This window comes from Centropristis striata, chromosome 8 (assembly GCF_030273125.1).
Source record: "Centropristis striata isolate RG_2023a ecotype Rhode Island chromosome 8, C.striata_1.0, whole genome shotgun sequence".
In the NCBI taxonomy this organism is placed as follows: domain Eukaryota; kingdom Metazoa; phylum Chordata; class Actinopteri; order Perciformes; family Serranidae; genus Centropristis; species Centropristis striata.
The window spans coordinates 25947287-25974314 of NC_081524.1; the positions used below are offsets into that span (position 1 = coordinate 25947287).

The following is a 27028-nucleotide window of genomic DNA, read 5'->3' on the forward strand; positions in this document are numbered from 1 at the left end:
TGTCTTTTTCTGTCAGTTCAGGTTAGGTGTGGGGTAGGCCAACAGATCACTGCTGGGTTAATCTGTAAACATTCACCTGGGTTATCTTCCATGTCCCACACACCCACCGACAACAGCCTCCTTCTGACGATGTGGGTCATTTCTGCAAAGAGCAATAATTCCACAGACACTGCTTTGACATGTAGTGGCTGAGACATTCAATGGGCATTAAGGTGTGTGATGTACCTAACAGTTGTGTTTGGACACCTCCCCGTTTAACACTTGTATGTACTTTTTTTTTTTTTTTTATCACTCAAGGACGACATAAGAAGCTTTTACAGCGCTCTGAAGTCAAAGGCTCATTGGAGGAGGAGTTATGTAAGAACAAAAATACAAGAATTGTAATCGTAAGCAGGCCCTCCTCCTGAAGGTGACCACATTGCGGTCACAGTGAGCTTATAAAGCGTTGGCAGGCGCGCACTGATCCACTTGTTATTGTTTTGCTTACTGGACCTGAACCTGGAGACGTTCACAGGACGCAGACATGGTAAAAGAAGCCAGACCCAACTGGGACAACCCCATACAGTTTGTTCTGGCATGTGTATCATATGCAGTCGGACTTGGAAACGTGTGGCGTTTTCCATATCTCTGTCAAATGCACGGTGGAGGTAAGTTACTGATTGACTGTAGACCACTTACATAATACCATTAAGTTATGATAGGTTCGTTTTTAATTAGGAGTGTGCCATTTAATAGCGTGTTTTTTAGGCCTGAATAAGCTTTGTATACACAAGAGTTAAGTTCACATTTTTATTAGGGCCATGTTCACTTTGAAGGTTGATTCTTCTGTGGGACGCAGCTGGATTAGTAAAAGGAAGACTTCTATACTCTGTGTATGTGTTATCCTCCTTTAACCTTCTCACATGAAGGTAGTTCTGCCTTTACATTTTTCGTTAAACTAAAAATAAACAAATAAGAGTTGTTTGTGGTACAGGGAAACGATTATCCATCGGTTTATTGACCTGTTTCCTATAATCTGAGTCATGCAGTCGGCTGTTTCTGGCGCAAATATCAAAAGGACTGGATTGAATAAGTTATAAAGTTGAAGCAATAAACCTGTTACGGATCATAAACTGCGGTGGAACCGGAATTAGTAGACATTTAAACAGTATGTAGCTTATCTTCAGACTTTACTCTAAGTGCTGCTGTAACACCACAGTGCAGTGATAAGAGACAATGCACAATAAATATAGTTCAAGACGACGCAAACACGAAAAGCTCACAATAAATAATACACAAAATTGTATTTTCATTAGTTTTATATTTTAGGAATCAGCAGTTAATTTCACTTTTGATTCTTGTCTTTATATCAGGGAGAATGATACAAGACAGAAAAAGCCATTTGAGTTTATACTATTTCTATTTCTAATATATCAATGTGAAAACTGTCAATGTCTCTAGTACTGTGACACAGTAAGTATATAAATGTGGGCATTTAAAAAGTATATATGATACATGAATAAGGATTCTGAGAAGCAGAATAAACAAAGTGGGGAAATATTACTAATTTCTTCTTCAAAGGTGGTTGTTATGTAAGAAGTAAGAGTCTTAAACTTAGATTTTATTCTTGCAAGTGCACCCTGGTGGGGGCAGAGTTGATTAATTATTTAAATACATAATGTATATAGTATAATATAGTGTTATATTCTAATGTAATGTATTCGAATCTAATAAAGAAGTTCCATTCCATAATTTTAAAGTATAGATAATTTTCTGCAAGTAGGGCCGCATAACACCTGTTGCACAACTTTACACTGTAAGTGTGAGTGTCAGTGCCATTGCTATTTACAGTAGAGATGTGATGATATTAAGGTCCCATGCTCACCTCAGTTCTCATATGTGCATGTATTGCCTTATTGGACTTTTTTTCCCAACAAAAGTACAAAAGTGAAAAAGTAGCAATTCCCTAGTGTCTGTAGTCTGTAGTGTAAAGCGCTTTGGATAAAAGCGCTATGTAAGTGCACTCCATTTACCATTTCAAAAGTAAAAGTACTTGTAATGCAGAATGGACCCACTCAGACTCCAAATATTATTGGATTATTAATATTGATGCATTTAAATGTTGTCAAGGTATGGTTCATTTTGACCGCTTAATGTAAAAAATGTGTCATTTTAAATTGATCATATATTTCATATTAAATCTCAACCTGAAAAGTAATTAAAGCTGTCAGCTTAATGTAGTGGAGTAATATTACAATATTTTTGTTATGAAGTAGAAGTATAAAGTTACATGAAATGGAAATACTCAAGAAAAGTACAAGTACCTCTAAATTGTGCTAAAGTATAGTAATTGAGTAAATGTACTGCAGTGCAGTTAAGAAGCAGAAGAAGAAAACATGCACTGCAAACACGTGTAGCTGATAATGGGTGCATATACTTCTAATCACTTGTTGGAAACAAAAAAAATTTTCACTTTGTTTAAAGATTTCTCTGAATGAAAAGTTAATGTATACAGTTCTTCCTATTCCTCCTGTGTGGATCAGTAACAGTAACAGTAACAGTAACAGCAGTATACCAGTACATGTAACAATAAACAGGGGCGTTGCCAGATCTCATCAGTCAGCTCCTTTAGTGTCCAGAGTAGATAATGTGTTTAGATGGGAGAATTGTTCTGTCTTCATTGGTCCTGTACACGGATCACTGAACAATGAGCACACGTCTACTGTAATTACTGTCCTAAATGTGTAACTTCCCAGTAGGAAACCAACGAGACACGTGACAGCCTGCTCTCAAGGTTGGATGGGGACAGCTTAATTAATTACCTCTCTCAGAGTTTGGTTCTAGAAACAGGGCTATGCATAGACGTGAGTTCAACTATACATAGTTGGTACCTCTCCACCTCCTGCACCACCTCGGGTTCCTTCCCCACCAGATGCATGATGCTTGCACGTCTAGGTTCCTGCCTTTGCCCAACACAGGGCTGACTACAATCCATCAATTCTACAATGTCATTTAGCAGAAGCTTTTATCCAAAGCAACATACAAATGAGAGTTAATACAACACAAGCAAGGCGGAAGTCAAGAAACATAGCCAGAGTAAGTGCCGTGGGTTAAGTTGAGTCCATTAGGACGTCAGTGCTTTTAGGTCGCGAGAGTGGTCAGTGAGATACTTATCGTTGTCATCTGTGTAGATCAAGTGTTGAAGGTGTTCAGTAAAGAGTTGGTCTTCAGTCTCTTCTTAAAGATTGAGAAGGACTTAGCAGATCGGATGGAGTTTGGAAGCTTGTTCCACCACCGGGACACTACAGAGGAGAAGAGTCTGGTTTGAGATGTAGAGGCCTTCAGAGGCGGAGGAGCCAGACGTCTTTCACTTGAGGAGCCTAGTGAACAGGAGGGTTTGTGGACCTGAACAAAGGAGTTCAGATAAGAAGGCGCTGTTCCCGTTGCTATTTTGTAGGCAAGAAACAAGGCTTTGAATCTCTCCTGGTTGAAGACCAGACGTGTTCTGGATCATCTGCAGAGACTTGGTGGTGCAGCAGGAAGAGCCGCCAGTAGTGAGTTGCAGTAGTCTAAACGGGATAACACAAGGGCCTGAACCAGGAGTTGTGTCGATTGCTCAGTCAGGTAGGGTCTGATTTTCCTGATGTTGTACAGGGCAAAACGACAAGATCGGGCAATTGAGGACACATGAACCTTGAAGGTCAGTTGGTCATTAATCATGACACCCAAGTTTCGTGCTGAGCTTGTGGGTACAAGTTGTATGGATCCAAGCTGAAGATTGATAGGCTGATATAAGGTGGGATGATGAGGAGCTCCATCTTTGAGGGGTTAAGCTGAAGGTGGTGTTCTGTCATCCATGTGGAGATGTCCTCAAGGCAAGTAGAGAAATGGGCCGAGACTGTGGGGTCGTTTCTCAGAGTTTGGTTCTAGAAACAGTGCTATGCATAGACGTGAGTCCAGCTATACCTAGTTGGTACCTCTCCACTTCCTGCACCACCTCGGGTTCCTTCCCCACCAGATACATGATGCTTGCACATCTAGGTTCCTGCCTTTGCCAACACAGAGCTGACTATGCTCTCAATGAAGGGGGAGGCCTTTCAGTGCTGGTTGACCCATGGGTCTCCTGAAGCAGCAGAGAGGTACCAGATGCCCAGAAGAGTTGCAGCTACAAAGGGGCCCAAAGCAAAAATCCAGGTATGAGAGAAGTTTGAGAGGCTATGGAGAAGGACTTTCTGTTACCTTCAAGGAAGTTTTGGCCAACTGAACCAAATGATTCAAGAAGGAAATGCAGGAAAACTGTGGACACAAACTGGGGATTTTGTCAAGTGGTGGTAAGAGCACTTTGAGGAGCTGGCCAGTGAGAGTAGAATGGAGCGTGAGATGGACAGGTGGTTTTGTGTAGCATCAGCAATGATGCAAAGTATGAAACCGCTGTGGTGAAGAGGGAACTTCGGCACAAGGCAAAGCTTACAATTCTCAAGTTAATCCGACCTTCATCTATGGTCATGATACGTCACAGCAGGCAGTACAAACTCATTATGAAGGCTGAGTCTGTGGTTGGTCTGCCACTCACCAGGCTGTAAGGGCTGGTTGAGGCCAGAATACTGGCAAAACCGCTGACAATAATAGACAACACCTACCACCCCTCCACAACACGCTGGTCGATCTGAAGAGCAGCTTCAGCTACAAACAGATTCAGCTGCTCTGCACAAAGGAGCAATACAGGAGGTCGTTCTGCCCACCTCAATCAGACTTTACAACACCTCAGCACATGCCCAACATGTAGCCATTGAACCAGACTAAATATCTTAACCGTACAATCTTGCACATACGCCACAATACTTTTTGCACTCATGTCACTTTGTGGCTGTTTGATTTAAACTATGAATTAGCCCCCTGTACATGTCCTGCCTTGTGTTATCTTTTTGTTTCTTGCACTTTGTAATTATGTACTTTTTTAACTTCTCAAAGTCATCTGCTACTACGACAACACAAGTTCCCCTCATCAAGTACTCTCTGCCTGTCCTTCTCTGGGTAGTGACTGAAAGAATGAGATCTTGGACACAATTGATTGAAATGACTTTTCTTCTGTCAGTTTCTGGGCTCAGCCTTGGTGATAGACTAGAGGGAGAGGGACATTTCAAATACTTTGCAAGGTCTAATGTTATTCATTTCCTGATAGATTCCTTTGAAATTTCCTGTAAAGACCTATGGAATTATCATAAATTATTAATTTATTATTGGAAACTTTATTATATTTATATGTATCCTGCCTGTAGACCTGACTTGCTGTGTAAAAGGTTCTTATTTAATTGGAGGAATTGGAGTTGATATATTGGGAGTGCACCAATTGAACATGATTTCCATTTTCCATACAGTGGATTTTGGGGAATTTATGTTTTGTTTTGTTTTGTTTTTAACTGTAAATTGCAGACCCGTATAATGAAGTATTACCAACTAAGCATACAGTAAACGAAAGCACTATGGAGGACTTTCAGGTACCAAAACTGCACTGAGCTGCCTAATCGGCATAAATACAACCTCAGTGTAACAACTCCACATACCTCGGTACAAATGGGGTTTTCTTTGAACCAGGACTGGAATCACCAAACAGCTACAAAAAAGAGAGACTAGTAATAAACTAGCATTAGGCGTGCTATTGATCAATTAATACGTTTTTACCCGTTTCAGTTTTATGATTTCTGCCACAAGTATTGTCTTTTATTATTTTTCAGTAAAATCTGTAAGAAAACCTGTGGGACACGTACATTTAGGGTTTTCTTGTGGGTTTTTGTGTTTTTTACTAATGTACTTTTTCCCACTTTCAGGGGGCTTCATGATTCCATACTTAATCATGCTGGTTCTGGAGGGTGTTCCCCTATTCTACTTGGAGCTTGCCATTGGTCAAAAGATGAGTCTAGGCAGCATCGGGGCCTGGAGTGCCATCAGCCCTTATTTGGGAGGAGTAGGTGAGTTCTGACTGAGAGTGATGTGGGAGTGCCCTCACCTTTCTGGTGAAAGAAAAAAAAATAGTATTTTGGATTTATTGAGGCTGGAAATGCAGCAAAGACACAGTGGAAGAGTGTGACATTTTCCAGTGCTACCACTTTATACTGTACTGTCAGAGAGATGCTAATGCTTCGGGGCTTCGTCTCATTGTGCTTTCTGTCTCCACTCCACTTTTGTCTTTGTGGCTGGCTAAATTAGATTTATTTTAATCATTAATAATGGTCACTTAGTAATCCTGTCAAATATGTAAAGCAACACTTTTGAACATACCAAAATTCTGACTACTCCTAATGTGGATCTAGCTCATTAGACCTCAGAAATCTGGGAGTACTATTTGATTCAAATCAGTGGAGCCAAGTCAAAAAAGTTGTCCAGTCCTGCTTCCTGCAAATAAACAATCTCTCAAATCAAACCCATACTCTCACATCCCCACCTGGAAAAAAGTAATTAATGCATTCATCTTCTCCAGACTTCACCACAGTAACGCCCTCCTCTCCGGCTTGAACCACAAATCACTCTCCCACCTCCAACTAGTTTAGAATGCAGCAGCCAGGCTTCCCACTGGCTTTAACAGGCAATTTCTCATCACCCCAACCCTTGCTTCCCACCATTGGCTCCCTAGTCGATTTAGAATAGATTTTAAGATTTTACTGATCTGGCTCCAAGTACTATAGTGAAAACTTTGACTCCATATGAGCCAAGTCCAGCCATAGATCCTCAGGCCCTTCTGACTGTTCCAAAGTCAAGGCTCGAATTACACCTTAGAGGTGACGGTGCCCTCCCCATCAGGGCCCTTCGGCTTTGGATTGACCTGCCTGAGGAGATAAGGCTCGCTGAATCAGTGACTTCCTTTCAATCACTTCTTAAACAGCGACTTGCTTTGATGTGATGTCCTTTCTTTTTTATCATCTTTTTTTTTTTACTGTTTTATGGTCTATATTGCTTCTACCTACTTATTTGCGTCTGTCAAACACTTAAACACTGTTTTAAATGTTTAAAGTTTTTCATATTTTATGTTATAGAGCTTTGCCTCCATTGTTGGCTTGTAGATTCACTGATTTAGAAGAATGTCTGGTTAGTAGGTGGAAATGAAAAACAAAATGTCCCTTATAATTTTGGATTTTTTTGTATAATTCTCTCTTTTTAGGTCTTGCTAGTGTTGTGACATCCCTGTATCTGTGTCTCTATTACAACATCATCAATGCATGGAGTTTCTGGTACCTCTTTCATTCATTTCAAGTGAGCTGATTATTAACAAACTACTGTATGTTTTTCACTGGCTGATACTATATATCTGTAAATATATTTACAAAATGTTGGATGGGATGCTTGGACAGTACGGTAACCTATACTGTTCTGTGTTACCTCCCATCCCAGTCAGTCCTGCCCTGGGCAGACTGCCCCATCAATTCCAACCGGACAGGACCTATAGAGGAGTGTGAAAAAGCTACATCTACCCCGTACTTCTTCTACAGGGAAACACTGAACATCTCTCCTAATATTGAAGAGAATGGAGGCATTCATACAGGCCAGGCTCTGTGCCTTGTGCTTGCCTGGTTGATTACCTACCTGTTCATTGTCCGAGGAGTAAAGTCAACTGGAAAGGTAAGAGACAGGCAGTGGTGGAAGAAGTAATCAGATGTCTTAAGTAAAATTACTAATACCACACTGTGAAATTACTCCACTACAAGTAAAAGTCCAATACATTCAAAACTTACTGAAGTAAAAGTACAAAAGAATCAGCATCAAAATGTCCCTAAAGTATCAAAAGTAAAAGTACCCGTTATGCAGAATGGACCCCCTCAGATTATTTTATATATTCTAAATATATTATTAGATTATTTGTATTGATGCTTTTATGTAAGCAGTGCTTTAATTTGTAACTATATTGCTCATTTAACTACTCAGTATACTGTTATAAGATTTCATAAAAAACAATCTCTAATCACTTTAAATTTTTCATGTTTTTTATGTTAAATCTCGACCTGAAAAGTAACTAAAGCTGTCAGCTAAATGCAGTGGAGTAAAAAGTACAATATTAGCTTCTAAAATGTAGTGAAGTAGAAGTATGAAGTTACACAAAATGTAAATAAATAAAGTACAAGTACCTAAAATATTTCTTAAGTGCAGTACTTGAGTAAATGTACTTAGTTACATTCCACCACTGAAGACAGGTCTAGACAACCAGTTGCAACTTGTAACTTTTACAAGCAGCTTTTTTTCTAAAAGAACTGGGAATATAGTGTATCTGATGTTAACCAGGAATACATCAAAACAAAGTAAGAAAAGACTAAAGACCCGGCTCTTTTGTTAACACCTTCACATGTAATGGACATAGAAGTTGGGGAATGAAAGAAAAATTAAAAGAAGAAGGATGGATTGTATGCACTCTTTGCAGTATCTTTGAACTGATAAAGGCGCTGACTCATGTTCTGCTTAGATTTTTGCTTGTGTTGTATGAACTCTCAGATGTACATCGTTAGATAAAAGCATCCAACATTGTAACAGTTATGATCAATATTTTATTTATTCATTTTTATTGAAAACATTGCAAATATTCTTTGTTTCGAACTCAAATCATTCAGTTTACATTTCACCTTTAAGATGCAGCCAAAGCACTGTTGTGATGATTTCATTCTACCACAGAGTTATACTTGTCATGACATTAAGCTCATATAAATGATGTACATCTGTTTAATTTAGTAAATGGAAGATAAGGCATGTATCATTATCTACAATACTGTACATTAATGTCAGCTAACCACAGTCAACAGTTAGTGTCATATAAAACTCTGATGAGGACCTCAATCTGGGTTGAAATTTAACTTGTAAGAGGAATATTTTAAAATATGCTAGAACTGAATAGAACAGTTTTTATTTAATACTTTTGCAAAAATTTAAGAGGGATGATAGTGGGGATATGATGAAGTTGCAGCGCACCCATTAGCATTTGTTTCTTGAACTGTGACCCTAACTTTGCAGTTTGACTTCATCTGTAGGTGGTGTACTTCACAGCAACATTTCCATATGTGGTCCTCTGCATCTACCTGGTCCGGGGTGTTACTCTTCACGGTGCCATCAATGGTGTCAAATACATGTTCACACCAAAGGTAAAGTTTCGTTTGAAATTAGACAATAGGCATACAGATGTACACTCACTGGTCGCTTTTATCATGTACGCCTGTTCAACTGCTTGTTAGCGCAAATGTCTAATCAGCCAATCACACGGAAGTAACTCAATGCATTTAGGCATGTAGACATGGTGAAGACGAGCTGCTGAAGTTCAAAGTGAGCATCAGAATGAGGAAGAAAGGAGATTTAAGTGACTTTGAACGTGGTATATTGTTGGTCTGAGTATTTCACAAACTGCTGATCCACTGGGATTTTCACACACAACCATCCCTAGGGTTTACAGAAAATGGTCTAAAACAGAGAAAATATCCAGTGAGCCTTGATGCCTTGTTGATGTCAGAGGTCAGAGGAGAAGGCCAGACGGGGTCAACAGTAACTCAAATAACAACTAGCTACTACCAAGCCTGCAGAAGACCATCTCTGAACACACAACATGTCCAACCTTGAAGCAGATGGGCTACAGCAGCAGAACACCACACTGCCACTTTATTAGGTACACCTTGCCAGCTAATAAAGTGGCTGGTGAGTGTATATGGATGCTAGGCCTAGAAGGTTACCTAAGAAACTGCTGGCACATCATAAGGCATGTACGGCCGCCGGTCGCCATCGAGCCACGGCTACCGGCAAACATTTTGACAGCGTGGGAAAAATCCCCTAAAACAACGCTTTTAACCACATTTTAACTACTTGCCGATGATTTTATTTGCCTCATGCACCGGATCCTGCTATCCCTGAGAGGTGATGACCGTGCATCAAAGGTTTTTAAACATCGGACCTGTGGATTTTAAGCACACTGAACGGCGGCCTGGAGGAAACCATACCACTGGTAGAGAAACCACATAACTACAGTCTCTCCAGTGCCTGGCCTGGCTTTAATGTTTTAACGTTTTAAATGCAAAGATCGTTTTAACATTTGATTTTGATGTTTTAACGTTTTACTGCAGGGATCGTTTTAACATTTGTTTTTAATGTTTTAACGTTTTATTGCATGATTCGTTATAGCATTTTATTCTGATGTTTTAAACGCTTCTGTGCAAAGATCGTTTTAACATTTAACTCGGACTGAAAAGGATTTTAATCAGCAGTTCCACAAACAACTACAGAGGAAGAGAGAAGTCAGAAAACAATGGAAACTATGGCTCTACTCACTTCCTCAGCAAGCTGTGTCAGCTGCGCCCTCCTGGCGGATAAAGTCGCTGAGCTGGAAAGAAGAATCTCCACACTATATAAGATCCAGGAAGCTGAAAAGCTAATGGATACCATCATCTTCGGTCCAGCACAGTCCAGCACAACCTGCACCAAGGCTCCCGATACCTCTGCTTCTTCACCCCCTGCTGTAGGAGTCGAGGAGGCCAGAGCCGGAGCTTCCTCCCCTCCGGAGCCTGTCACCGCTCAGTGTCCAACCGCCGCTCCGGTCACCGTCCCCGATGTCTCCTGGAACAAGCTCGGGGCTAGACCAAGACATGCAGCCCTGGCCAGCTCCACTCCATCCCATCAGGAGCGCTGGTCTATGGTCAGTGCTCGCAGCAAAAGAGGGAGACGCTCCTCAAATGCGCCTCCTCACCACACCATCCAGCTGCAGAACAGATTCAACATTCTGGACCTGCATGACTTTCCTCTTTTGGCTCATCCTACATCCAGTGACCCCTGCAGTCCCCCGCTGGCGCAGAACCCTCCATCGGTCACTCCTCGCCCCAGGTTTCGCCGCTCCATACCGCAGTTTACACCTGCGCCGCAGCGAGATCCTGCTCCTCACTCTGTCCGCACACCTTCATCCACTCCTCCACCACAGTTGAAGTCTCCCTCACCAACCATGCTCATCATTGGAGACTCGATTGTGAGAAATGTGGGAAATAAATCTACAAAGACATTTTGCTTCCCCGGTGCTAAGGTGGCAGACATCCAGGAAAAGTCTGCTAGCATCCTGGACACACACACACACGCCCAGGATGTTGTCGTGCACGTTGGCTGTAACGACATTCCTGAGCAGTCCTCCGAACTGCTCAAACGGGATTTTAATAAACTTCTTGACTCCCTCGAGGCCCACGGCAAGCGAGTTTTTATCAGCGGACCCATATCTCCTCACAACCGAGGTGTCGCTCGTTTTAGCCGCACACTGAGCCTCCACACCTGGCTGCAGTCAACATGTGCAGCCCGCAACGTAGCTTTTATTGACAATTTTAATCTCTTCTGGAAACGCCCATCTCTTTACCGGCATGATGGTATCCATCCAAACGGCCGAGGTTCACGGACTCTCACTGACAATATCTTTTACTCCGTTTGGACCTCTCCCTCGCACTGACTATCATCACCAAATCATCCGCACCTGGTCAGCGCAGGTCACCACAGGCAAGCCTCCCCCTCCCCCTCCCCAACCTCCCAACACGGGGGAGCTAGCCCATACAGAGCTGGCTCCCCCGTGTGGCGAGGCGGGCTTACTACTACTCTGCCCAAACTCCCTGTTATTTCTCCCCTACCCATTCCAGTCAGGATAACAAACAGGCGCTCAGGCCCTCTCAATAAGACTCTGAGCAACTTGACCTGCCTCCTGCAGGTCCCCATCACCACACCTTGTGAGCGCACATTTGGCACGAACATTAATCTGGCCGTGCTGAATGTGCGCTTTCTCTCCAATAAAACCTACATCATAAATGACTTAATTACAGATCATAACCTGGACATTTTTCTTCTGACAGAGACATGGCTTGGCACCGATGCACCAGCTGTTCTCACTGAGGCCTGCCCACCTAATTTTAATTTTTTATTTTCCACAAGGGGGGTTAGGAGGGGAGGCGGTACTGCGTCACTTTTAAAGGAAACGCTGAACTCAAAAGAGGTTTCTTTTAACAGTTACACATCATTTGAATACCACGCCTTTGTTTTTAGCAGCCCTCCGATTATCTGCATCACAGTTTACAGACCACCCCAATATTCTTCGTCTTTTATCAGTGAATTTTCTGAATTTTTATCAATCATCCACTCCACCTACAACAGGGTTTTAATAGCTGGTGATTTTAATCTACATGTTGACAACATCTCGGACACAATGTCCAGAGAATTTTTAAACCTTTTAAACTGCCTCGATTTTAAACAGCATGTCGCACAGCCAACTCACAACAGGGGACACACCCTGGACCTGGTCATAACCTACGGCCTGTCCGCTGGTGTGTCCTCTGTTGTGGACCTGGCTGTGTCTGACCACTACTGTGTGTATTTTAACATCGCCAGTTTTAACCCTCAGGAGGCCCCGGTGAGAACAGTGAGGAAACGCTACCTGACTTCTGAAGTGGCTGCAAATTTTATCGAGATTTTACAGAGCACCCCTGCTGAGGTTTTACCTGCACCCTGTGATTTTATTGTTGACAATTTTAATTCCAAACTAAAATCAACACTGGACTTAGTGGCTCCACTTTTAACTAAAACTGTAAGAACAAAACCTGTACCACCCTGGAGAACCGCTAACGTCAAAAAACTAAAAAGAAACTGCAGGAGTGCGGAGAGAAGGTGGAGAAAAACTAAATTAACAGTCCATCATGAAATACTACGTGAACAACTCAAAACCTACAATAACGCAGTCAAACAAGCAAGAATTTCCCATTTCTCGAAACTCATCACAGACAGTAAAAACAACCCCAGGTTTCTTTTCTCCACCTTCGATCTTTTAACCAACACTAGTTTTAATAAAGCTCACATGACACCATCAGAGGCCCTCTGCGAGGACTTTGCAGACCACTTCAGAAGTAAGATCGATGGTATCAGATCCAGTCTTTTATCCCAGAATGTAACTTTTTACACACCTGAACCATCGCTCTTATCTGAGGAAACACTGGAGAGTTTTGCCCTGGTTGATGCAAGGACACTTGGTCGAGTTTTCTCCCAAGTAAACCCAACAACCTGCCTTTTAGATCCTATTCCCACATCGCTCTTAAAATCATTTTATGCTTTCTTTGAGGAATAGATTTTAAATGTTGTGAATTGCTCTCTTCAGACGGGTGTCTTCCCCACTGCCTACAAAACGGCAGTGGTGAAGCCCCTTCTGAAGAAGAGTAATTTAGACCCCAACATTTTAAATAACTACCGGCCTGTATCCAACTTACCATTTTTAAGTAAAATTTTAGAAAAACTGGTTTTTAACCAGTTAAATTATTTTTTAAATAGAAACAACATTTTAGAGAAATATCAATCTGGTTTTAGAATGAACCACAGTTCCGAGACAGCTCTTTTAAAGATTTTAAATGACTTCAGGTGTTATTTAGATTCACAGAAATTAACAGTCTTGGTTCTACTGGATCTCAGCGCCGCCTTTGATACAGTAGACCATCACATTTTATTAAACAGACTCCGAACCCTGGTCGGCCTCTCTGGTACTGTTTTTAACTGGTTCAGTTCTTATCTCTCAGATCGAAGTTTCTTTGTAAGTATGGATACATGCTCCTCCAGAACACATGAAATCAAGTGTGGGGTTCCCCAAGGGTCAATTTTAGGTCCAATTCTTTTTAATCTGTATATGCTTCCCCTTGGGGACGTCATCAGGAGACACGGCATCAGCTTCCACAGCTATGCTGATGACACACAACTGTACATCGCCGTGTCTCCTGATGACACTGAGCCCATTGATTCCCTTTTAAACTGTATTTTAGATATCAAGTCATGGATGGCAGTGAACTTCCTACAGCTCAACCAGGACAAAACAGAGGTTTTAGTCATCGGTCCTGAAGGCAAGAGAGAGAAACTTTTACCAAAACTACAAGATTTTAAAACCTCACAATGTGTAAAGAACCTGGGCGTCATTTTTGACTCTGAGCTAAGTTTTATTCCTCATATTAAAAATACAACAAAGATAGGTTTTTACCATCTTAAGAACATAGCCAGAGTCCGCCCGTTTCTCTCCCAGGCCAACACGGAGGTGCTGATGCATGCTTTTATCTCTTGTCGTTTAGACTATTGTAATGCCCTGCTCTCTGGTCTTCCCAAAAACAGCATCCACAACCTACAATTATTACAAAACTCAGCCGCACGCGTGCTGACGAGGACCAGAGGGCGGGAGCACATTACACCGGTTTTAAAATCACTGCATTGGCTCCCCGTGTGTTTCAGGATTGATTTTAAGGTTCTTTTACTAGTTTTTAAATGTCTTAACGGTCTTGGGCCATCTTATCTATCTGATATGCTTTTATCATATCAACCCTCGCGGGTCCTGAGGTCCTCTGGCACCGGCCTTTTAATCATTCCAAGAGTTAAAACTAAAACCTACGGGGAGGCTGCATTCAGCCATTATGGCCCGCGCCTATGGAACAGCCTGCCAGAGGACATCAGGACCGCAGAGACTGTTGATGTTTTTAAAAGGAGGCTCAAGACCCACCTGTTTGGTCTAGCTTTTAACTGATTATTTTACTATTTATTTATTTATTTATTTATTCCCGTTGTATTTTAGTTTTTATCTTTTATTTTCTATCCTGTTGTCTTTTAGTCTTTTAGTTTTTACCCTATCCTGTTGTCTTTTAGTCTTTTAGTCTTTTAGTTTTTATCTTGTCTTTTAGTCTTTTAGTTTTTATCCTGTCCTGTTGTCTTTTAGTCTTTTAGTTTTTATCCTGTCCTGTTGTTTTTTAGTCTTTTAGTTTTTATCTTGTCTTGTTGTCTTTTAGTCTTTTAGTTTTTATCCTGTCCTGTTGTCTTTTAGTCTTTTAGTTTTTATCCTGTTGTCTTTTAATCTTTTAGTTTTTATTCTGTCCTGTTGTCTTTTAGTCTTTTAGTCTTTTAGTCTTTAGCTCCAGTGTTTCCTCATGGGGGCCTCCTCACTGGGGGGTGTGTTGGGTCTGCCCATGGGGATGTGGTCTTGGGGACTCCCTGGGCCCGGGGGGCTGGGCGGCTCTGCACCATGTGTGGAGTCCGCCTCGGTCTCCCCGGGTCCTGGTGGTCTCTGTGATGGCGTCCTCTATGGCTGTGGGCTCTGCCACCTCTCAGTGTGGATGCTCCCACAGGTTGCTTTTTCCTCATCTGGATCCTCGGTGCCTTGCCATGTCTCTACACTGTCAATCAATATGTGCTGTGTGTGAGTCTGAGTGTGTTTGTGTGCGTGCATGACTAAATGCGAGTGTGCATGTTTGTGTATGTATACTTACAGATGTATATGTGGGGGAGGGAGGGGTGGGTTTTGTCATTTTTATTGTTTGTTTTTTCTTATTTTTTGTAAAGCACTTTGTGTTGCATTTTTATGTATGAAAAGCGCTATATAAATAAAGTTTGATTTGATTTGATTTGATAAGTATTAGGACAATACTCCATCCATATGATATTTTTAGAGGGCTTGGGTGTCTGCAGTGGGGTTTGTTGATATTTTCTAAAAAATACAGTAGTTTTTATTTAGTGTGTTGCCTCAAGGACCAGTAAATTACATTTCAGTGCTCATGGTATAAATCAGACCATCCACTGAGCAATGAAAAGTATTAAATGGTATTTGAGTTATAAATTGTGCCATGTATTTATGTTTATGTGTGTGTGTGTGTGTGTGTGTGTGTGTGTGTGTGTGCATGTGCGTGTGCGTGTGTGTGTTCCATTTTCAGATGGAACAGCTTGCCGACCCTACCACATGGATCAATGCAGCCACTCAGATCTTTTTCTCTCTGGGTTTGGGTTTTGGGACGCTCATAGCATTTGCCAGCTACAACCACTATAACAACAACTTTGAGCAACAGGCAATCATTGTTTCCTTCATCAACTGTGGAACCTCTATCTTTGCCAGCATCGTCACCTTTGCCATCTATGGGTTCAAGGCCACCGTCAACTACGAGAACTGCCTGGAAAGGTATGTGTGTGTTTTTTGCCAACTGTATATTAGGCATTAGTGTTGGACCAGTAATAACTTACTTTACTTTATAATATGTCTCTCTGTGTAGGGTAAGGCAAAAATAACCACAGAAATACAACAAGTTGGGACAATGTGTTAAATGTAAATAAAAACAGAAAACAATGATTTGCAAATCTTATAAACCCAAATTTTATTCATATAAGTATACATAATATTAACTCATTGAAATTGATGGCAGCAACATATCTCCAAAAAGTTGGGACAGGGCCATGTTTACCATTGTGTAGCATCCCTTCTCTTTTAACAACTGTCTGTAAACGTCTGAAGTGAGGAGACCAGCTGCTGGAGTCTTGCGAGAGGAATGTTGTCCTGTTCTGGTCTGATGCAGGATTCTAGCTGCTCAACAGTCCTGGGCCTTCGTTGTTGGATTTATCGTTTTATACTGCGCCAAATTTTTTTTATTGGTGAAAGGTCTGGATTGCAGGCAGGTCAGTTCAGCACCCAGACTCTTCTGCTGTAAAGCCATGCTGTTGTGATGGTTTAGAATTGTGAGAGGTCTTTCCTGAAAGAGACGTTGTCTGGATGGGAGCATGTTGCTCTAAAACCTCAATGCGCCTGTCGGCATTGATGGTTCCTCTCCTCTGTGAAAGCTGCCTGCGCCATGGGCACTAATGCAACCCATACCATCAGAGATGCAGGCTTCTAAACTGTCCACTGATAACAAGCTGGATGGTCCTTCTCCTCTTTAGTCCGCAGGACACAGCGTCTGTTTCCAAAAAGATTTTCAAATTTTGATTAAACTGACCACAGAACAGTTTTCCATGTTGCCTCATCCATTTTAAATGAGCTTGGGCCCAGAGAAGACCAACTAAAGTCCAACTAAAGTCCAACTAAAGCACTACCAGATCTTTGGTCCCTGCTTGTCCTTCCCTGATGAGTGACCTCTCCTGTGTGTTCCAGCTACACGGACACAACAGGGATTTCACCTTTCTGAACTATCCTGTCAATGAAGTTGTTCTTGACTAGCAGCAAGGAGAATCTGAACTGCTCCTGGTTCAACAAGTTCTTCCTTCTTGAGAATCTAGATTCTCTCAGGGTGCCTCCCCTGTTTCACAACTGTGCCATTGTAGCAGATGACCACAAGATGTACTTGAAGGAATGTTGGGCAGTTTACATCTTGTGGGTTGCTCCATAGGGCCCTTGGATGGAGCTGGCTCTGGCTGGAGTGACTCCAAGTTGCCTCACTTATATTGAACTCCATTGTCAGAGGTAGTGGGTTCTTAAGGGCTGAGTGGGGCTCCAGCTCTGGTCCTTTTACAGATCACTCAGGGTGTTGTGAAAGAAATGGTCAATCTCTTCCTTTGAGCATGCAGCATAAAGGCAGTCTGCTTCCTGTGTGTGTGTCTCTCCCCTGTCTTCGTTGCCATTCTTTTCTGTGCAGGGTCATGAGCTTCGTCCTGAAGGTCCAGAGTTCAGGCAGTGGTGGTCTTTCCTCCTCGGTTGCTGCCTTGAACTGCCATGTGAGGGTCTGAAGCTCATGACACCTACTAAGATCTGGTGATCTACTTCTCTGCAACATAACTGTCGTATTGGGGTGCTGCTTAGTCACTGTCTTTACAGTTGTCACCAATTTTTTCTTGGTGGTCACCAAACCTGTGTCTGGGTGTCACCTGCTCAGATGATAAATATAGCGAAAAAGAAAAAGAAGGGGGGGGGGGGGTTGTTGTGTGTATGGCCTTTTTTGGCCACAAAAGTCACGAGAGGGTAATAAATGCATCAATAGAGTATCAAATATATGTAAGGGTTAATGACAATGGATTTCAAAAATGCTCCTAAAAAGAAAATTTCCTGCAAAAATTAATGCCTCAAGCTGTAACAAAGCCAAAAAGATCAACACATGAAAAAAAAGAGAGAAAAATGGCCTAAAATGCCCAAGAAGGGCATAAGGGTTAAGTTTTAAGCTCAATTTATCTAGACCATGTTTTACTTTTTTATTTCAACACAATCTGTCTTCAGAACAAAATACATTTGTGTTTGGTAAAAGTTAGCAAGTAAACATTAAGTTGATGCACTTAAGGCATATTGTTTGCTTCATGGCTGAGTCTTCAAGATATCTGCTTGATTTGTTTTACATTTGATTGATATTATATAAAACTATGTAAACTAAACTCAGCAAGCAGTGATAACACTGCTGGTGCTTATTCTTCTGGGTGTAGATCAGGGTCAGGATAGTTTACTTGTCATGCATTGGTCCTTTTTTCTGTCTCTTCCAGGATACGCTTACTGCTGCTGAATGGCTTTAATCTAGCAGAGGACAGCATCACCATAGACAATGTCTTTGAGTGGACTGAGAAGCTGAACACAACATTCCCAGAGCAGTTTGCTGAACTTGCCAACCAATGGGAAAAATGTGACCTGGAGAGTGAGCTAGACACTGTATGTATCAAGGCTTTGCTATTAAACCACTAGCCATCACATTCATCATTTTTAGCAATCTGCAAAAAAAAGGGAAACAATGGAGATCCTTAGCCTGACACCCTAATGCCATTTCGAGGCAGGGGTTCTTCTTGGCTGGTAAAAAGTAACTATACCAACCATTCACGGTTGCCATGTGCAAATAAAAGAAAGCTATGAGAGTTAATCAGAAACTGTAAAGTTGTGGGCTAGACAAAGAGCTGAATCTTAATAACTCTGTGAAGCTGATAGGAGGTGCAGATTTGGCTGTTGATTCTCTGTAGGTTCATCGCTGCATTTGACATACACTAGAGCACTTTTTACAATGTCATGTCATACTTTCTTAATTTAAGAATACTGCTTACGGACACTTTAATATTCCCCAATATTGAGGTGATTGAAATATGGAATTATTTGGCAGTATCCAAAGGACTTTAATAAGGGTTAATGAATAACAATAATGATAACTGATTCCCCTTAGATGATTGTGGGTCCTGTATAATAGGATTTAGAGTGAGGGAGAGAAAGGACATCTTAAAAAATGGATACAGATTGGAAGAATAGAGGTTCCAGTGCATTCGAGGCAACAGGCTCTTCTCTTTACCTCTAACAAGTCATCAAGATAAAAAAAAAACACTTTTTACATGCAGTCCTGACATATTGAAAACCATTTACACTATGTGCAGACATGAAGGTGTATAATTGCTGTAGCTTATTGTATGGCTGAGGTTGATTATGTCCGCCCTGTAGAAAAATTCTGTTATATATTGTGACATTAAATTATCACAACATTTAGATTGACCAAGGTAAACCAAGAGGCAAACAGACTAATTAATCCAAATGAATCAAGTCAGTGATGACCATGACTGTTCTCTGATGTCTTTCAAGGGGCTAAATGAACATGGATCAAAGCCCAATTCAGATTCCACTGCAGTCATAAACTGTTCTGTCTCTCTTTCATCTGTTTCAGGCAGTGGAGGGGACAGGTCTGGCCTTCATTGTGTACAGTGAGGCCATTAAGAATATGCCCTTGCCTCAGTTGTGGTCAGTGCTGTACTTTGTCATGCTCCTGCTGTTGGGAATGGGCAGCATGCTGGGCAATGTCACTGCCATCATCACCCCACTACGAGACTTCAAGATTGTGTCGAAAATGAGCAACGAGTTGCTCAACGGTAAGGTCCAGGCTGGTGTTGATGGAAAATTTTGCCATCATCATCATTGTTGAGGCCACCAGCCTGTGCTGGTGGTTTATATAGTCACAATGGTTTATTGCCATATTGGTGCTGTTCAAGGTGGAAGAAGTATTCTGATCGTTTACTCAACATTTACTAAATTATGAGTTGATTCTATGTTGTATTATTAATCTGAATCTGCAGATGACCTAAAGTTATCAATTATGTACAAATACCCCCAGATACAGTACCTTGGTAAAGGCAGTTAGTTACTTTCCACCACTGGTTCTGTTCACACTGGTTGTGGTTTTAAACAAAATCAGATAAAGTATCCTGTTTACACACTACAGAGAAGACAAGCAGTAAATCCATCCCTCCACTATTGGACTTTTGAGGTTTTTCTGCTAAATTCAATACTGACAATACAACAAGAAAATGTGCTAAAACTGGACACAGTCTAGTTTCCGAACCACTGGCTGAAAGAAAACAATCTAACTCTGACATTTTGGGGATTTGAGGGGGCATTATGAATTAAAACATGTATCAGTGCTTATCTACGTCACATTACTCAAACAATTCTCCACATCATATATCTTTTGCTGGATGGACATTAAGAGCACAATGTTAAATAAAAACTTGAAAAAAAAAAGAATCTCAAACACTAAAAGTGGTAATTACATCCTGTTAGTTGGAATAAAATCTTAAAAATTTTTTTTTTTTTACCTCTTTCCAGAAATTATTGTGAAAGTGTGATTAATTCATGGCAGATAAAGTGTATCTCTTCTCAAAACTTTATTAATCAATTTATTCCAAATATATCACAATGAAAATGAAACCACAAATAACTGATTGTGTCTGAAAACAAAAATGTATGCCGCAGATAGTATGTGCTGCCACTCAGTGAATGTTGAACGTACTAATAGGAATCACTGGTGAATGCTGTGTTTTACTTGCAGGTATAGTGTGTGTGTTTTGTCTGCTGCTCGGCCTAGGCTTCACCACCACCTCAGGGAATTATTGGTTTACCATGTTCAATGACTACGGAGCCAATTTCTCCCTGCTATTCATCGTCCTCATCGAGGTCATAACTGTCAGTTACATCTATGGAATTAAAAGGTTTGTGTATTTGTGAGTGGTAGTACCCACATTTGTCTGTCTTCAGATCAGCTTTTGGCATGGCTAAACTAAGTTAGTGCCACATCTGTGAAGAGAAAAATACTCAATCAATCATGCATAAATAATGCAAAATAATCCCTTATCTGCTCATTTAGGTTTGAAAAAGACATAGAAGACATGATCGGTCATCGTCCCAACTGGTACTGGAAGATCATGTGGGTAGTAATCAGTCCCCTTCTTCTCATCACCCTTTTCATTGTCTACATCGTCAAATACATCCAAGGAGGGACCCCCACCTACCAAGCATGGAACAAAGAGCTGGTGAGCTGTGGCCTTTTTCCTCTCCATTACTGATGTCCTGTATGCTTTCAGTGTGCACGCTGGTTTAAATGTGTGCATGTGTCGCACAGCTTCATTCTTCATTATCATCATATCATATCATATCATATCGTATCATATCATATATCACATCATATCACATCATATCACATCATATCACATCATATCACATCATACATCACACATCACACATCACACATCACACATCACACATCACACATCACACCATCTGAAACAAATACAAGGATGACACTAAAATATACTAAAATATACTTATAAAGATTATAGGATGGGATACCCTTTGAAACATATAAATAAATAAATGTATATCTATATATTTATTTATTGGTAGTGTCTGGTTGGACTATAACTGAACAAAGTAACAAGACTAAAGCTGCAAATGAATGTAGTTCAGTAAAAAAGTAAATTTCTCTGTTGTTGTACAAACTAGCAGTAGTAGTAGCAAATACAAGTACCTGAAATTTGTACTTTAGCAGAGTACTTGAGCAAATGTACTTACAGCTGGTAGTCAGTAAGTTACACAAAAGATTCTATCATGATAAACAACAGTGAAAGTTTTTTTGTCCAAATGCAGTCTTCTATAAAAAAAAAAAGAAATCTGAGAGTATATGTTGAAACATGAGAATATATATTAAAACCTTTGGTTAAAACCTTCAATATATATATTCTCAGGTTCCAATATATATTGTCATACTTTTAATATATAATATCAGGTTTCTATCTATATATATATATATATATATATAGTAAATGACAGCAGCACATGATTCAAGCAGAATGATTACTTTTCATCTATTTCAATCACCAGTGGTTGAAAAGGTCATATATTTTTCATGCTTATGTTGAAGGTATGTTGAACAATACCTCGGTTAAGTCATGGTCACCTAACAGATATATATATATTAAAAAAAAAAAAAAAAAAAAAAAAAAAAAAAATTTTCTTCTTCTTTTCTCTTCTTTTCTTCTTTAACATATAGCACTCCTTAGCAATGACAGTTAGCTCTTAAAGTTATGTACTTACTCGATTCCTATGGTCTATGTCTAGTACCATCAGGTTGAATGCACTTATTGTAAGTCGCTTTGGACAAAAGCGTCTGCTAAATGACATGTAATGTAATGTAAAAGAGAGTCTGTTGAAATCTGTATTATAGTTAGTTAGTTAGTTGGTGGGTTGGTTGGTTGGTTGAATGGTTGGTTGGTTGGTTGGATGGTTGGTTGGTTGGTTGGCTAGTTAGTTAGTAAACCGGGAAAATATATCAATACATAATGTTAAAGTAAAAGAGTCTCATCAGTGGCATGTGACCACACCAATTTCACAAGAAAAAACAGACACATCTATTTAGGAGGCACATTGAAATAATTGTTTCAGTTTTTCTGTAGAAATTGCAGCTTATGCCCAATAAGGACCATGATGGTACAGATACAAAGTGTAATTCTAATGTTTTAAAAATCTAAAATTTTTGTCACATTTGCGACTCGTTTCAATTAATCAACACATTCCTAGTAATGTGGTGTGATGATGTGAACAGGAAAATGTCAGAGGAAGTGGGAAGTAAAAGTAAAAGCAGGTGTTTACTCTGACTATAACCTACGCAGGAGGCCAGTTTCCAATGATCAGTGCCACATTATGTGCATTACAATATGCAGCAGAAATCTCCTTGTTTGGAATCAGCTGACTGGGACTTAAAGAGGCTATGGTCAGACAAGACTCTTTCTTAATTAGAAGTATAAGAGCATTAGGTCAGTCTTAATGTTACACAACACGAAGGCCCCTATAGGCCTATAATGGTTGTGAGCTAACCGTAGGAAAAAGAGGAAAATGTTGAACTTGAAAATGGATAAGTGTATGGCATTGATTGCTTTTGTGGCTGTTTAAGAAGCTTTAAGATTTCAAATGTATTGTTAAATCTAACTGCACTGCAATGTGTCTTGATGTAAAAACGGCACACAAGAGATTGTCATCATCAGAAAAAATCTGCTATTTGTTGAATTGTGAGAAGCAGCCTTTTGTGTAAATATGAATATCCTCTTCAAGAAGAAAACTTTATTTAGAAGTAGAAAATTTCTAAAGAAATTTTGTGCTTGACTCTGGCCCATGACTCTCATCCATACATTATTAGATTTGAACTGTTTTCGAAATGGAAAAGAGGTGTGTGTTTGTTTGTATGTCTGTCTGTCTGAAAGTAGCGTGTAACTCGTAAGTCTGTGTCCAAAACTCGTCTGTTAACTGATCAGTTAGTGTAAACTGACACTTTTTAGTTAGTGTGTGTGTGTTTGGGGGGGCAGGCTTTGGTAGCTAAGCAACCAGGGCCAGGTGGCAGCCACCAATCAGAGCAGAGCAATCAACTGAAATCAACTGCTCCTGTGAAGCCACTGACAGAGATCGAAAAACAGCAACAACTTCTCCTCGAACAGAAAGCATTTTTAGCAAAACCAAAGTTCCTATCAGTGAACCGACTTAACTTTGAGCATCCTGAGTTCTTCCTGAACGTCTACATATGTATTTTGTGAAGAAAAAATGAAGAAATTGTTTTTTTAGAGCAATCAGAAGAAACTGGTGCTTCTGCTTTCCTCCAGAAATTTTCCATCCTTTTTAACATGGCGGTCTATGAGACTGTGGGTGCGTGTTGGTGGCACATCATCAGCTTCCTACACCCAAACTATAACTGACTGCTTTAGCAGACTAATGTGAGTGAGAAGACCAATTTTACGTTTATATGTATACATTTTTTCTGTAGAGTGGTATTTGCAGCCTTCAGCTCAGTTTCCAAATTTATTTTTTGACCCATTTTCTCTCCCTCTGCACTCCAGCTATGATGTCATACACTCTAGCCTCTCCATGAGGTAACATTTTTTGCGTGTTTTTGCCAAATCATTTGAAAATTGTTTGCCAAAACCCTTAGAAAAGTCATAGCACACTTGTCATGGCCGAGCCGGTCGATTTGATACCTTTTTAGTGCATGTGCGACCAAAACTCTGGGAGGGAGTAGTCAACTGAAAAAAAACATGGAAGAAACGAAAGAATAAAAAGGATTAAGCCCGGTGAAAAGTATATAGTGTGCTCTTTCAAGCACATTCAATTATCTTCTTAAAAGCTGACCAGGATCTCTGGCGGGCTCAGCAAAAAAAGTTCCCTCTTGGATGCTGCTGTTAAATAAACATGTTTTTTTAAAATAAAACATGATGTAGTGCCATTTAGGCTGCCCTACATGCCAGAACCTTCTGCATGCTGGTGCCTTATTTGGTCTTTGCGCTCCTGACCCTCAGACAGTCTGAGACCACCACTAACCAGGATCTCTCCCTACCTACTTTGTAGCACTGCCCACCACAGCGACCCCGTGACAGTCTCCTGTCTTAGCTTTTTCTTTAGCAGCTAAACCTGTGTGTCTGTGCTGGAGTCTGGGAAGAAAGCTCAGTTTTTAAAAGCCACAGTATTTCTGTTACTTATACCTAAATCTCTCTGGAGTTTAATTTGACAAATCAGCCTTATTTTACAGCAGGGTTAGTTAACCTTTTTGATATTGAGTGCCTTTTTAAAATTTTTATTTTTTTACATTTTCTTATTAATCGGTGTGCCATATCAACATTCAGGTTAACATTTAGTATAATTATGACACTACATCAAAATTTAAATCTCCAACAGATCTGTTGTTTTATATGCTTTCAAAAAACTCTCTTGCAGTTATTGCTAGTGGGCCATTGCTTAAGCCACCACGTGCCAATCATGGCACCTGTGCCTAAGGACATGAGCCCTGTTTTACAGCTTACTGATACTGACTCATCAGAGCCATAAAGTGCTGCTGCTGAAACCACTTCGTTTACCTGTTGCTGCTTCACATAGAACCTGAAATCTGGTGCCTCCACAATAAGTCAATAAGTCAAACACGTGTATGTGTATTTATTGATTAGGAACCTTTGTCCATCACTGAATACGGACTTTCTATAGAAATCATGTGCAGTAATTTAATATTTCACACTGTTGTTATACATATTTGTACAACAATACAATACTTCAAATTATTTCTATACTTCCATATTTCTATTTTATTGTATTTGTTCATATCTCTACTTCATTAAAATGTATTCTATTGTTCATATTTCTATTTGTACATATCTTTATTTACTTGCATTTGTATTTTATATTGTTGTATATTTGGTGTAGCGTGCTTTTTTTTACCTTTTGACCCTTATTCACTCCCCACATACCTGTGTGACTACATTATCAGGACCCATAGCACCTACAGTCTTCGTTCCAACGACACATACCGGTTGACTGTTCCCAAAGTCCGCACCGTACTCGGTAAACAGGCTTTTATGTTTCGGGCTCCCTCATCCTGGAATCTGCTCCAGAGCAGTCTCAATCTGCAGGACCTTATTATGGTCACATCCTTTAAAAAACTCTTGAGAGACTTGTTTTTTATGATGTCATGATCGTGTACTCTCCATGCCTATCTTACTGTGTTGTCTGGCTTGCTTGTATTTTTCTGTACGTCCATGTTTTATTGTCTGTTCTTGTCATGATGCACTGTCTGTCTTATTGTTGTAACTTTTAACCCTGAAGCTATCTTGGCCAGGCTTCCCCTGAAAAAGAGGTCTTTGTGTCTCAGTGGGACCGACCTGGTTAAATAAAGGTTAAATAAAAAAATAAATAATAAAATGTATTAACTGAATTGCTTTCTATTCTACTTTTATACAGCAGCAGCTGTAACAAGCAGTTTCCCCCCGGGGATCAATAAAGTATTTCAGATTCTGATTCGGAAAGTAATCTGATGCACATATCAATCTGCTGTACATAAAATAATGTATAGCATTACTGAATGAGGCCAAATTAAACATAAATACAAGGTGTTTAGGGGTTTATGGAGAGGTCCATGTGCCTCTGAAGCCATGAAGATGATTGTTTGATATTCTGCTACAATGAAAGGCTTAAAAAATGAACCAACATGTGAAAACAGGTGTTAACTGAGCGTGTTGTGTCCTCAGGGTAAGGCAGTGGTGACGGAGTATCCTGTCTTTGGTCAAGTCTTCATCGCACTTTTGCTGGTGTCGTCAGTCAGCTGTGTTCCCCTCACAGCTCTCTATGTCTTCTGCAAGAAGAGGAAACATGGAAACAATGACAAGAGGCAGCGTACTATCAGCACAGTGTCTGCTTAGTGAGCCGACGCTGACAGACTAACCTCCCACCGACTCCTTCCTTCATAGACCCCTCCATGCCTCTGTGCTTCAGCTGGACGCAGCAGCAGTACATGATTTTTTGGTGTTGGGTATTTTCAGGTGAATGTATTGCTGCACACTTTCTCAGTATTAACGTCCAACTTCTGAGCCAGAACCAATTAATACCCTGTAAACTGAAATATATTCAAAGTAACTGTGTAGATACAGTTTTTTTAATTGCCAAACATTTAGAACAATATAATTCAGTATTTTATATGATGCTAGTTTACTAAATTGTCATGTTATGATGTATGTATGAAGATATGTAGCTTACTCACCGGGTTAGTGTTTGAGTATGTTAGTCATTTTTTCATATACCCCGCAAAAATGTTATGTTGTTTCATGTTCAGCCTCAAATATTGTTTTTTTCTTCTTATCAATGGATTGAGCTAATTCAGGATCAAATAAAGTTTATTTTTAGAGATACAAAGTCTAAAATGGGATTATAGTCTAGCAATAGGATTATAGAACGTGCAGAACTAGGGCCAATAGTAGCGTTTGTTCTCATTTCAGGAATTTTCTAAAAATGAGAGTCAGTATTTTAAAGGAGAAGGCGCCATTTACATCACTCGCACTAAAACATGACTTGTGATTCCAAAAAATCCTGCCACATTGGCTGAAAATAAGATGTTGAATTCATAATAGGCTGGTTGAGGCGTGGTTAATTCAACTGTCTAATCATCTAATAACAGCTTGTATTGAGTTGTCTGGTAATTACACATGTGCTCTTTTGTAAGAAGGTTGTACAAATTATCTGTTTTTCCTATAAAGTATTTTTTGAGAA

At 40.2% G+C, this 27028-nt stretch overlaps 1 protein-coding gene across 1 annotated transcript; it reads left to right on the plus strand.

The window, feature by feature from the left end:
- Positions 1 to 289: 289 nt before the first annotated feature.
- LOC131976514 (sodium- and chloride-dependent transporter XTRP3-like) lies at positions 290 to 27028 on the plus strand. The gene is made up of 11 exons (XM_059339581.1): positions 290 to 647; positions 5808 to 5948; positions 7136 to 7227; positions 7366 to 7593; positions 8988 to 9098; positions 15684 to 15925; positions 18202 to 18364; positions 19353 to 19554; positions 20511 to 20670; positions 20826 to 20991; positions 26014 to 27028. Exons 1-11 carry the CDS (start codon positions 524 to 526, stop codon positions 26182 to 26184), a joined length of 1800 nt encoding a protein of 599 aa, XP_059195564.1. The 5' UTR covers positions 290 to 523; the 3' UTR covers positions 26185 to 27028.